Source organism: Heterodontus francisci, chromosome 17, assembly GCF_036365525.1.
Source record: "Heterodontus francisci isolate sHetFra1 chromosome 17, sHetFra1.hap1, whole genome shotgun sequence".
Taxonomy (NCBI): domain Eukaryota; kingdom Metazoa; phylum Chordata; class Chondrichthyes; order Heterodontiformes; family Heterodontidae; genus Heterodontus; species Heterodontus francisci.
The window spans coordinates 13,616,110-13,628,675 of record NC_090387.1 but is presented as its reverse complement, the minus strand read 5'-3'; the positions used below and the strand labels follow the sequence as shown (position 1 = coordinate 13,628,675).

Genomic DNA, 12,566 nt, shown 5'->3' with positions numbered 1-12,566 from the left:
AAGACACAGAGAAAGACACATACAGACACAACCAGAGACACATACATAAACACAGGCATAGACAAAGACACAGAGACACACGTCCACAGACATAGAAAGAGAGAGACACACAGAGAGCGAGAGGAAAATCCACCCCACAGGGAGAGAGAGAGATACTTGATTACCAACTGCAGGACACCAGCGTCAGCCTAGAGTTGGGGGTTCACTTTTTCAATCAGCTCCTGGTGACTGCCGGAGCTGGGAATTTATAACTATCCCAACTCTGGGGGGAGGGAGGGGGGGAAATGACCTTCTCCCTCGATGAGGGTCCAGCTGAAAAGACAGATCGCGTGGGAATTTTATTTTTAATTCGCAGCAACCGAAAAGACCTGCAATAAGATTGAGGCTGGGGAGGAAGGGGTTAATTAATTCCCTTTTTTTTAAAAAAAAGGCTTTTTTGATTCTGTCCAACTTGCAGATACCTTAGGTCTCGTATATCTCAACCGGCCACTTTAATCATCTCGCCACAAAAATCCATACATAAAAATAATTTTTTGCAGATTTAGTCTCAAACTACACAGCAGAACGTGGCAATCTCGATAATGCATCGAAAATCAAATAAAATGGACTTACAATCTGGTTTTGAGCCATTTTACACTTTTGTGGGGGGGGGGGATTTAAATATATCAACATGTACAGTGAAAGTCTTTTTTCATTGCAGATTATATATTGGTGACACCTGTTGAAGTCGATCCTGGTGGAGTTTATATCCAGGAGAGCCGACGGAAAAGATCATCGCCATTGGATTCCCTGCATTACAAACTCTCCTTTTCCGGCCAAGAATTGCACCTCGACTTAAGACCCACGAATCTGCTGGCGAAAGGCTTCACGGTGCATCTATTGGGAATGGAGGGAGCCACCGAGAAACCTCTCCCCAAGTCCCAGGCAAACTGTTTCTATCAGGGATATGTAAGGAATCACAGTGCTTCTTCAGTTGCGGTGTCCATATGCGAGGGTTTGGTGAGTCTGTTTTTCTGCCTTTTCACTTGTTACAAGTATTAACACGTCCTCCCCGCAATTCCTCTCTATTGTTCATTTCATCAAACTTCCCCTCTACTTCAGTTAAGCTCGAACTGATGTTTCTCCGACCATTTCTTCTGTATGGCGGGTAGCTGCAATTCTTTTTTTTTTAATTGTCCCCTCCAGCTTCCCGACAATAAAGCAGTGAGTGACCCATTGTTTGAGATGCGCAATGTGAACTGAGTTTGAAAAGATTTAAGACTCTCTTTGATCCTACTTTTTTTTTTAGATGATTCGGGCAGGGGTCCAATCATTCTGTTGTCTTTTGACTTGTCAATTGCACAGATATTAGTGAGTTTCTTTTAATGCTTGTCCGGGAGGGGTCCCCTGGCATTTGGCTTAGCCCTCAGCTAGATCCCATGCTGCCGAAATTCAAATCCAGGGCATTTCTCAAAGGTTGTCCAACAAGTGCAGTAGGACAGGTTACAAAGATCCTTCTAAGCCAAATCGACAGTTTATCAGACTTTAAAAAAAAAAATCATTCTTGGGATGTAGGCATTGCTGGCAAGAGGTACTTGAATGAGCAAGGCATAGAGGGATATGGAATTAATGCAGGCAGATAGGATTAGTATAGATAGGCATTATGGTTGGCATGGACGCGGTGGGCCGAAGGGCCTGTTTCTATGCTGTACGACTATGATTCTATGACTGGCAATTATTGCCCATCCTCTAGTTAGTTTGATCTGAGTGATTTCAGAGGGCAGTTATGAGTCAGTCACACAGATGTGGGGCTAGAGTCACATATAGGCCAGACTGGATAAAGACGGCAGATTTCCTTCCCTAAAGGACATTAGTGAACCAGTTGGGTCTTTTTTTTTTAATGACAATCCCATTACTTTGTGGTCACTTTTACTGATCTATCGGCTTTTTTGAACTGAGTTTGAATTCTCAAATTGCCATGGTGAGATTTGAGAACTTCAACTCTTCAACTACCTGCCACCAATAGGAGAGGGCACGATAAAAGAAGAAAAAAGATTGCATTTATATATCACCTTTCATAACCTCAGGATGCCCCAAAATATTTTACAGCCAATGAAGTACTTTTTGAAGTGTGGTCACTGTTGTAACGTAAGAAACATGGCAGCCAATTTGTGCACAGAAGAAGGTGGCGGAACATGTTGACAGAGTGGTTAGTAAAGCATATGGGATCTTGGGCTTTATAAATGGAGGCATTGAGTACAAAAGCAGCGAAGGTATGCTGAACCTTTATAAAGTTCTGGTTAGGCCCTAACTAGAATATTGCGTCCAGTTCTGGCCATTACACTTCAGGAATGATGTGAGGGTCCTTGAGAGGGTGCAGAGGAGATTTGCCAGAATGATTCCAGGGATGGGGGATTTTAGTTATCAGGTTAGGTTGGAAAAGCTGGGTTTGCTCTCCTTGGAGTAAAGGAGATTGAGGGGAGATTTAGTAGAGGTTTGCAAGAATATGAAAGGTTTTGATAATGTTAGACATGGGAAAATTGTTCCCATTAACTGATGGCACAAGGTCTAGGGGACACAGATTGAAGGTTTTGGGCAAGAGATGCAGGGGGAATATGAGGAAATGAGTGTTAATGATCTGGAACTCGCTGTTCATGAGGGCGGTGGAAGTGGAAACAATCAGTGATTTCAAAAGGAAATTGGATGGGCATCTAAAGAAAATAAACATGCAGGGCTACGGGGATCGAGCGAGGGAGTGGGGCTGAGTGGATTCCTCCCTGGAGCGCCGGCATGGACTCTGTGCTATAAATGACTCTATGGCTGGAAGTTTAAGGTGGATCAACGGGAGCCAGACTCCGACGTCAAAATTGGTGGTGAACCCGCTTCCACCTAGCCTGGGGATCAGTCCCGTATTTTAAGGGTCCCCAGGCTTTACTTGTCCTGAAGCGGGACTTCCACCCACTTGAGGGCCAATCAGCGGGCCGGCAGCTCTTAGTCCCAGCAGCGCCACCGGGAATGGTGGCCACTGCTGGGACTGCAGCCCAGCCGGCACCATGGATCGAGGAGGGAGGGTAAGTCGGGACATGCCTCACCAGGGGGATTGGTCCTTCCCTGGTGAGGCTGGAGTGGTCGTGAGGGGGGTGTCTTGGGTCCTGGGGATGGGTTGGGAGGCAGCACCCTGTGCCTGACTGCCATTCCTCTCCCCCCCCGGGGCGCGGAAAGGCTGGCAGCCATCGCTGGGTGGTCTTTCACGTCCCCAGCACATCCGTTTGCCACGGGTAAAATACCCGTGGAGGCGGGCCTTGGTTGGCCTCAGGCGGACGGGCTGTTTCCCACCCCTCGCTCGATGCTGTAAACTTGGCCAGCGGTGGAAACGGGGCGGGTAGGCCTTCCGGAGCCTGCTGCTCGATTTTACGCTGCCCCCACGCCACCATCCAACCCACTGGGGCGGCATAAAATTCCAGCCTATGACACTATCCCACACACAACAATATGATAATGACCAGATAATCTGTTTCAGTGATGTGGGTTGAGGGATAAATATTAGCCAGCACACTGGGTAGAACTTCCATGCTCCTCTTCAGACTTGAATCGTGGGACCTTATACGTCTGCCTGAGAGGACAGATGAGGCATCGATTTAACATTTCCTCTGAAGTAAGGCACCTCTGGCAGTGCAGCACACCTTTACTACATCAGTGGAAGTGCCAGCCTGGACTTTGTGCTCAAGTTTGTGGAGTGGGACTTCTACTCACAGCCTTCGACTCAGAGTCGAGAGTGCCATTGACCGAGGCTTAATATACAGAAACATTAAAAATGGGTGCAATAATTCATTTGCTTTAAACACTAAAATTACTATTTTGGAAAGAAAGGAAAACTTACACCTATATACCACTTTTCACCACTTCAGGACGTCCTAAAGTGCTTTGCTGCTAATGAAGTACTTTACAAGTGCAGACACTGTTGTAGACTAAATACAGGGAGAAGTATCACGACAAGGCTTTCAGTGAGAAGGCCCACCACCATCTTTTTGGGGCAACTTGGGATGGACAATAATCAACACCATGGCAGCACTGTTCACCCCCTGTGAACAAATTCAAAGGACAAGAAGACTTGGTACCACAAATAATTGCCATAAACTAGGAAATCATAACAATATAGAGAAAAGCCAGATGTGGATAACTTAACCAATGGAATGACACTAAATTAGCTTATTGATTTATTTTTTCTTCTTTCTCCTTTTTAGAACATAAGAAATAGGAGCAGGAGTAGACCATACAGCCCCTCGAGTCTGCTGCACCATTCAATATGATCATGGCTGATTTTCTACCTCAGCTTCACTTTCCTGCCTTATCCCCATATCCCATATATCTTCTATCAAAAGTCTCCCCCTTTCTCCCTCTTTCTTCTGAAGATTTTGACTCATTCTTAGTGTATATTGCATATATTTATGCTAACCTCCCTCTGGTGTTGCTGTGAACCAAGAGATGAGTACTGGCTCTTCAACAGGGGATAATCATCAAACCCAATCCTGTTCTCACCCAATGTTCACACACGTGCAATTTCCAGTAGCAGTCACTTGGTAGTGCTCAGGATGCGAACCTGGTAAGTTTATCCCCTCTCTAATCTGGTGGCAGCAATTTCTCTTAATTATTCGCATCCAATGCTGTCAGCGTCACCATCTTGTGATCAATCTATGCGTTGAAGGTAATGTCCTTCTGCTCTGGACAGCCCTCTAGGAGGCGCAAAAGAGCAGCCGAGGAGAATGACAGCAAGAACAATGTGCATTTATGCAGCACCTTTAACATAGTAAAATGTCTCACAGCCCTTCATTATAAAATGTCTCGCACCCTTCACAGGAATGCTATCAAACAACATTTGATACCTAGCCACAGAGGAGATATTAGGGGAAAGGATCAAACGCTCTGTCAAAGAGGTAGGTAAGGAGCATCTTAAAGAAATAGAGAGGTTTTGGGAGCTTAGGGCCTAAGCAGCTGAAGGCATGGCCACCAGGGTCAAGTGATTGAAATCAAGGATGCACAAGAGGCCAGAATTGGACAACACTTTCTCCAATTTTGCTTCCCTCATGAGATTTCTTTGCCCTCAACACCTCTCTGTGGAAGGTGTCAGAAAATCAATGGCTTGTAGGACGTAAACCTTGTGATGCTTCCCATTTGTTCTCCAGCATATTGTGTCACCATGCAGTAAAGAGTGTCTCTGGTGCAATATTTCTCCAGCTGACTGTATAGTCGGATTGGTCCATAGATTTGTCAAAAATTGTAAGCTTCATAATCTTGTAAAGAATTATTAGAGTTGAGTGATTCGAAAAGCTTTCAAATATTCAGGATATGAAATAAGAGTTCAGAAAGCTAGATGACATGATCAAGAGCTCAGGAAACCTCAAGTATAGTGTGACTTAATTTATTTTTAGTTGTGAATCTTGTGAAGGTGGATGATGTTAGTGCTGGGGAATGGAGCACTGACTGTTCCAGGTCTTCTATTAGCACAGTTAGATTCATCCACACTGTCCAGCCTTCGAGGAACACCATGTACTGCATCAATATGATCCCCGCCCGCCCCTCATTCTGCACATAAGTCATCTAGTGGCTTTAGTGAGATCATTAATTTTAGTTCCAAATTAGGGACAGATTTTAGGTGTTAACCTTGGTTTGGTGGTAGCACTGTTGCCTCCCTTGATCTTGTTGTCCACAACTCCCTGTCTGGGAGAGGGAGACTGGGAAGATTTAGTGGGAGGGAGCAAGAGGCAGTTGCGCAGATGGTCTTGATCATGGAGATAAAGTAGTCCATAAGCTTGGTCTGTTTCTGTCTTTCTACAGTTAAATAAACCCCTCAAACCTCCGCTTTCTGAGCAAGGTTTTGGACACTCCTCTTAATCTCCCACATCCCAGCTCAGCATCTGCTCTCCTTAAGCCAGTTTGTGAAGCACCTTAAGAAGTTTCTTTGTTAAAAGCACCATAATTGTCTCCATAACGAGTAACTACTTTGATTGCGGCATCTTTCCAACAGCAGCTTGCATTTATCGAGCACCTTTAACGACAACTTGTATTTATGTAATGACTTTAACATAATAAAACAACCCAAGGCAATTCACAGGAATATTATCAAACTTTCAACAACTGTCAGAATTTGGTGCTGAGCCACATAAGGAGATATTAGGGCAGGTGACCAAAAGCTTGGTCAAGGAGGTAGGTTTTGAGGAATATCTTAAAGCAGGAAAGCGAGGTGGAGAGGTTTAGGGAGGAAATTCCAGAGCTTAGGGCCTTGGCAACTGAAGGCACGGCTTCCAATGGTGAACCAACTAAAATTGGGGATGCTCGAGGTCAGGATTGGATGAGTGCAGATATCTTGGAAGGTTGTACGGCTGAAGGCAATTACAGTGATGGGGAGGGGCGAGGCCATGGAAGGATTTAAAAATGAGGTTGAGAATTTTTAAATTGAGGCATTTCTTAACCAGGTGTCAATGTAGGTCAACGAGGATAGGAGTGATGGGTGAATGAGACTTGATGCAAGTTAGGACATCGTGGGAGGCCAGCCAGGAGTGCATTGGAGTTGTCAAGGCTGGAGGTAACAAAGGCATGGATTTTAGCAACAGACGAGCTGAAGCAGGGGTGGGGTCAGGCGATATTAGGGAGGTGTTGCCATCTTTTGGATGAGGTGTTAAACCCAGGCCCTATTCTGCCCTCTCAGATGGATTTAAAGTTTCCATACCACTATTCTAAAGAAGACTCCCTGATGTCCTGGCCAATATTTATCCCCCAACCAATATCACTAAGAAAGCATATTATCTGATCATCATTGCATTGCTGTATGTTGGAGCTTGATGTGTGTAAATTGGCTGCCACATTTCCTATGTTACAAAAGTGATAAACTTCAAAAGTACTTTGTTGGCTGTAAAATGCTTTGTGATGTTCTTAGGTCACGAAAGCCACTATATCAATGCGGGTTTTTCTTTTTTAAGGGAGCTGTTTTAATGATGAGTGAGTTGCTTTTCAGAGGTCGCTTCCCTTCAGGCCCAGCTCGACAACTGGCAAATGGAACTGCATACCAGCTGTTCACTTGTAGTGTGGAGGAGGTGGTGCAGATGTTATCAATTTTGAAGGCCGCCTAGACTTTTCCAGACATCGTGCATCAACCGATATGAACCAGTGGGTCATACAGGTTTGATAGTGCTCACAGATGTTTTAGGTACATACAAGAATCCTATTTGTATAGCAATGTATTACCATGTCTCCTGAAAAAATACTCCGGACAGTTGAATGAAGAGTTCTTATCGTAAGGTATGCTTGACTGTCTAATGGAAAAATTTCTCCAATGCCCCTTTTATAGCACATCCATCACAACAGCATGCTTAATGCATTTCCTAGAGACTTTCTACGGAAGGGATCCAATATATTTCTTCAAATAGTAAACCTCACGTCTCCTTTTTGAGGTGTGATTCTGAGAGTTTGGGAATCTAGCTAGGTAAAATATTACACGTTTTGCAGTCACAACTGTTAAGTCAGTTCATGGCAAGATTCAAGTTGAGTCAAGATTGAAGTCATCATTGTTGACCTCTGTGAGAGGATGCGATTCTGTTTAAGATCAAACTTGTGTTTACTTGAGTTTACTTGAACTGAGATGAGCCTTGGGCCTGTTTACATCTGGGAAGTTAATTCAGATTCCCACTCAATTAACTGTCTTGGTGGATTAGGTGGGTGGGGGGGTGGGGGGGGGGGTGGGGGAAGGGGGAGGGGATGCCCTCATCAACGTTTTACGGTATAAATTGTTCATTAAACTGGCCGGAACCATGTTTGTTTGTTCAACTTTTTGTGTTGACTGTTTGTTTTGCTTGATAAGAGATTTGGAATGGTGATTGCCAGTGCTTGAAAGGAACCCTGTTTACCTTCAGCCAGTCCTTTCATGTTCTATTCCAATTCGAGCATCAATTCAGATTGCAGAATTAGGTGAACTGACCCTTACAAAAAGAGACGCTGCAACATGGAACATGTGAATTGTTATGCTGTTGAATTCCAACATCAAGTAGTTTAGAGATTTGAATCTTTTTTTTCTTTCTTGAATTTGGGTTTTGAAGCAATTAGAAATTTTGGGTAAGTCAGGTTTTAACGTGGCATGGAGAAGTTGTGGAAGTTTGAGCACAAATGGGCTGAATCGTTTTTGAATTTGAGCGCCTACTCAATCCATTTGGCAGGCAACCCATTAATACTTGGTATTCCAAATAATACTTTTCTATATTTGGAAAAGTAGGTGAAGGTTATCGCCAGGATGAAAGGAATGGGAAAGATGCTTGAGATAGCTTAAGTGGTTAGGTATGCATTGGATCCATTGTCGGTACCTTTCAGGTGAATAAATCTCTATCATTTTGTACAATTTTACACACAACTTTTACTGAAAGATGTGCTTCATTTTATGAATTGGGAAAATAGATACATCTTTGCAGCTCTGAATCCTCTTTAAATGAGTGTTACTGGGCAAAATCTGTAACTGACGAAACTGAATTTTGGTTGTCTGTGTTATTACATCAACAAATGTTAATTATATCAGTTGAAAGGACTATGTCATTAGTGGCTCGGGTCCTCTTGATGTATCACTTTTGAAGGGAGTTTGGGGTTAAAATTCCAAAGAGCTGTTCTTTGACGCACTCCCGCCTTGCGATTTTCCATCTATTTAAAATTAAAGGATAGAAAAGCGTGGGTAGCGAAAGTGTAATTTTGTGATTTGCAGTGTGCCAAGGAATTGTTTTGGCATTTTTTTTACCTCTTTGTTGCTTGTAGTATTGTATACAATGTGGTGAGGCATTAAATCCTAGCCTTAGATAATGACAGACACTAGCTGAAAGTTATAATGCACACCTTAACATCTTCCTCATTAGTTTGAGGAGCTTCAGAATGTAATAGCTTGTTAAAAGAGCACCATGGCACAGGCAAGTTGGAAGTTTTCCTCAGGGACTTACAGTTTAATGTAAATAAATCAACCAACATATTGATGTTAGCCTCTTCTGAGTGAACCGCCATTCTTCATACAGTGCAAAGGGCGACACACCTGAAAATCTTCCAAGCTGCAAAATGCTCCAGAGGCCTTAATTCACCCCTCTCTGCTGAATCACTGGGTGGAAGTTCTTGGCTATTCTGTCATGACTTGCATCAACAGAAATTCCTTGTAAACACAACTGCTGCAAAAATAGTTTAACCCATTTGCTGTGGAATAAACTAGAACTTTGTTTTGGCACCGTATTGCCAACTAATGCCAGAAACACCTTATTCCTCCACTCCCTTCTACCTTCTTACCACCAAGTTAATATGGATCAGCCCAGAGCTGTTGAGATATGATCCCAGCAACAGTAGCAACATGGAGACAAAATTGGCTGAGTGACAGGAAACAGAGAGTAGTGGCTAATGGATGTTCTTCGGGCTGGAGGAAGGTTTGTAGTGGAGGTCCCTATTGGTCACTATTGGGACCCTTGCTTTTCCTGATATATATTAATGACCAAGACCTTGTATAGAGGGCACAATTTCAAAATTTGCGGATGACATGAAGCTTGGAAGCATTGTGAACTGTGAGGAGGATAGTGTAGAACTTCAAAAGGACATAGTCAAGTTGGTGGAATGGGCGGACAAGTGGCAAATGAAGTTCAATGCAGAGAAATGTGAAGTGATTCGTTTTGGGATGAAGACCATGGAGAGAAAATATAACATAAAGGGTGCAATTCTAAAGGGGGTGCAGGAGCAGAGGGACCTGGTATATATCTGCATAAGTCATTGAAGGTGGCAGGACAGGTTGAGAGCACTGTTAATAAAGCATACAGTATCCTGGGCTTAGAGTACAAGAGCAAGGAGGTTATGTTAAACTTGTATAAGACAATAGTTTGGCCTCAGCTGGAATATTGTATCCAGTTCTGGGTGCCACACATTAGGAAAGATGTGGAGAGAGTGCTGTAAAGATTCACGAAAATGGTTCCTGGGATGAGGAACTTCAGGTATGAAGACAGATTGGAGAAGTTGGGACTGTTTTCCTTGGAGAAGAGAAGGCTGAGAGGAGATTTGATAGAGGTATTCAAAATCATGAGGGGTTTGACAGAGTGGATAGGGAAAAACTGTTCCCACTCGTGAAAGGATCGAGAACAAGAGGGCACAGATTTAAAGTTATTGGCAAAAGAAGCAAAAGCAACATGAGGAAAAACTTTTTCAGGCAGCGAGTGGTTAGGATCTGGAATGCACTACCTGTGGTGGAGGCAGGTTCAATCAAGGCATTCAAAAGGAAATTAGACTGTTATCTGAAAAGGAAGAATGTACAGGGTTACGGGGAGAAGACAGGGGAATGGCATTAGGTGAATTGCTCATTCGGCGAGCCGGTGCAGACACAAAGGGCTGAATGGTCTCCTCCTGTGCTGTAGCAATTCTGTGCTTCTGCTGTAGCTCAGTGGGATGCACTCTGGTCCTTACATCTGAAGGTTGTGGGTATAAGTCCCACTCCAGATACTTAAGTACAAATCTATGCTGATATTCCACTGCATTACTGAGGGGCTGCTGCACTGTCGGATAAGATGTTAAGATGAGGCCTCCTCACCTTTCATCTCAGGTGGATGTAAAAGATCCCATGACACTATTTTGAAGAAGAGCAGGGGAGTTCTCCCCAGTGTCCTGGCTAATATTTATCCCTCAATCACACATAGTGTAGTGAGAATGTGGAGCTTGTTACCATAGGATGAGTAGTATAGATGAACTTAAGGGAAGACTAAATAAGCTTCTGAGGGAGAAGTATCATGAGAGGTATAGACAGGGTGGATAGCAAGAAGCTTTTTCGCCGAGTGGGGGATTCAATTACTAGGGGTCACGAGTTCAAAGTGAGAGGGGAAAATTTTCGGGGGGGATATGCGTGGAAAGTTCTTTACGCAGAGGGTGGTGGGTGCCTGGAACGCGTTGCCAGCGGAGGTGGTAGACGCGGGCACGATAGCATCTTTTAAGATGTATCTAGACAGATACATGAATGGGCAGGAAGCAAAGAGATACAGACCCTTAGAAAATAGGCGACATGTTTAGATAGAGGATCTGGATCGGCGCAGGCTTGGAGGGCCGAAGGGCCCGTTCCTGTGCTGTAATTTTATTTGTTCTTTGTTCTTTGTATATGTCGATGGGTTAGATGAGAAAGGATGGGAGCAGGCTCAAGTAGAGCATAAACATAGGCTGGTTGGGACAAATGGCCTGTTTCTGTGCTGTATATTCTATGTAAGCCTCTGTAAGTTTACCTGGTCATTGTCTCATTTCTGTTTGTGGGAGCTTGCTGTATGCAAAATGGCTGCTGCGTTTCCAATATTGCAACAGAAACTACACTTCAAACATACTTCAGTGGTTGTAAAGCAGTTTGAGGAGTTCTGAGGTTGTGAAAGGCACTGTATAAATGAAAGTTCTTTCTCAATGCAATTTCAAGTTTATTCTTGGAGTTTGCTAGACTAATAGCGTCATCCATACAATTCTTTGTCGCCACATTATATGTATTACTCTTCAGCAACTTTGCATTATTTTAAAAAAAGGTCCATCAGCATCCCAATACAGACTGGGTCAGTCCCCATGAGTTTCGATTTTGTTTGATCGATACCGATGTTAACTTAATAATGGTTATGGATATTGCAACAAAGCATGCATTATTCCCATGTTAACCTGCCGGTGAACCCATGGTTTATACACATACAATGGCATAGTGAGGCCCAGTGTAGTCAATGTGCCCAAAGTGACAGGCCTGGCTGGTTTTGGAAGAGGGATAATGCTTGCAGAGTGAATGAAGGGATCCCCAGCGTCTTGTGTTTGTTCACAGCCCAGAGTGCCAAAACCTCTCCAGGAATCTGGTCATTCCCACACCTTTGGTCCTAATTACCAGGCAGTTGATTTGTTTGCATTACGATGTGGATATTATGTCAGAGCAATCCGGATTGTAAGTTTGGACTTGGTGGGATGTATCTGTCTTTGATTACAAGGACTGTTGATGTGAATAGAAACCATTTCAGTGATTAGGGCTCCAATTAAGAGTTATTTTGGAACTGCTAGTTACCTGTTCATTTAAATCTGTGTGAGTGTTTGCTCACAAGAGTGATTGAGGCTTTAGAGGAACCTTTTGATCGGGTAATAACACAACTCTCTTGTATACTAGCTTTAAAATCACTCATCACCAGCATTGAGTGTAAAAAGTATTTGATTTATCTAGCACCTTTCAAAACCTCAGGACATCCCAAAACACTTTGCAGCTAATATGGTACTTTTGAAGTGTAGTTACTGTGTATAAGATTATCATTTTGAACTTGACCAAACTGGAACCAAAAATGCACAGGCTTGGCAATGGTGTGTCTCTACTCTGTGCTCAGAACCCAAGTGCAATTCCTGAAATTCATGCCACAGGTAGCCACAGAAAGAAACATCTTTCATTTAAGATGCTGTCCCCTGAGTAGTTTGCAAAACAAATTCACGTACTAGAGGAGATTGTTTTTTTAAAATTGAGTTCTCAAAAGTACATCCACACACACATTCCATATGCACTCAGAATACATACCTGAGCTCATGCAGTGGTACATCTGCGTTCT

At 43.4% G+C, this 12,566-nt stretch overlaps 1 protein-coding gene across 1 annotated transcript in view; it reads left to right on the top strand.

Moving 5' to 3' along the window:
• Window positions 1-802: 802 nt before the first annotated feature.
• adamts18 (ADAM metallopeptidase with thrombospondin type 1 motif, 18) overlaps window positions 803-12,566 on the top strand; it is a 283,431-nt gene continuing 271,667 nt past the window's right edge. Inside the window, exon 1 of the mRNA XM_068049080.1 lies at window positions 803-999. Within this exon, the coding sequence (XP_067905181.1) occupies window positions 886-999 (114 nt within the window). The 5' untranslated portion in view covers window positions 803-885. The remainder of the gene's footprint in view (window positions 1,000-12,566) is intronic.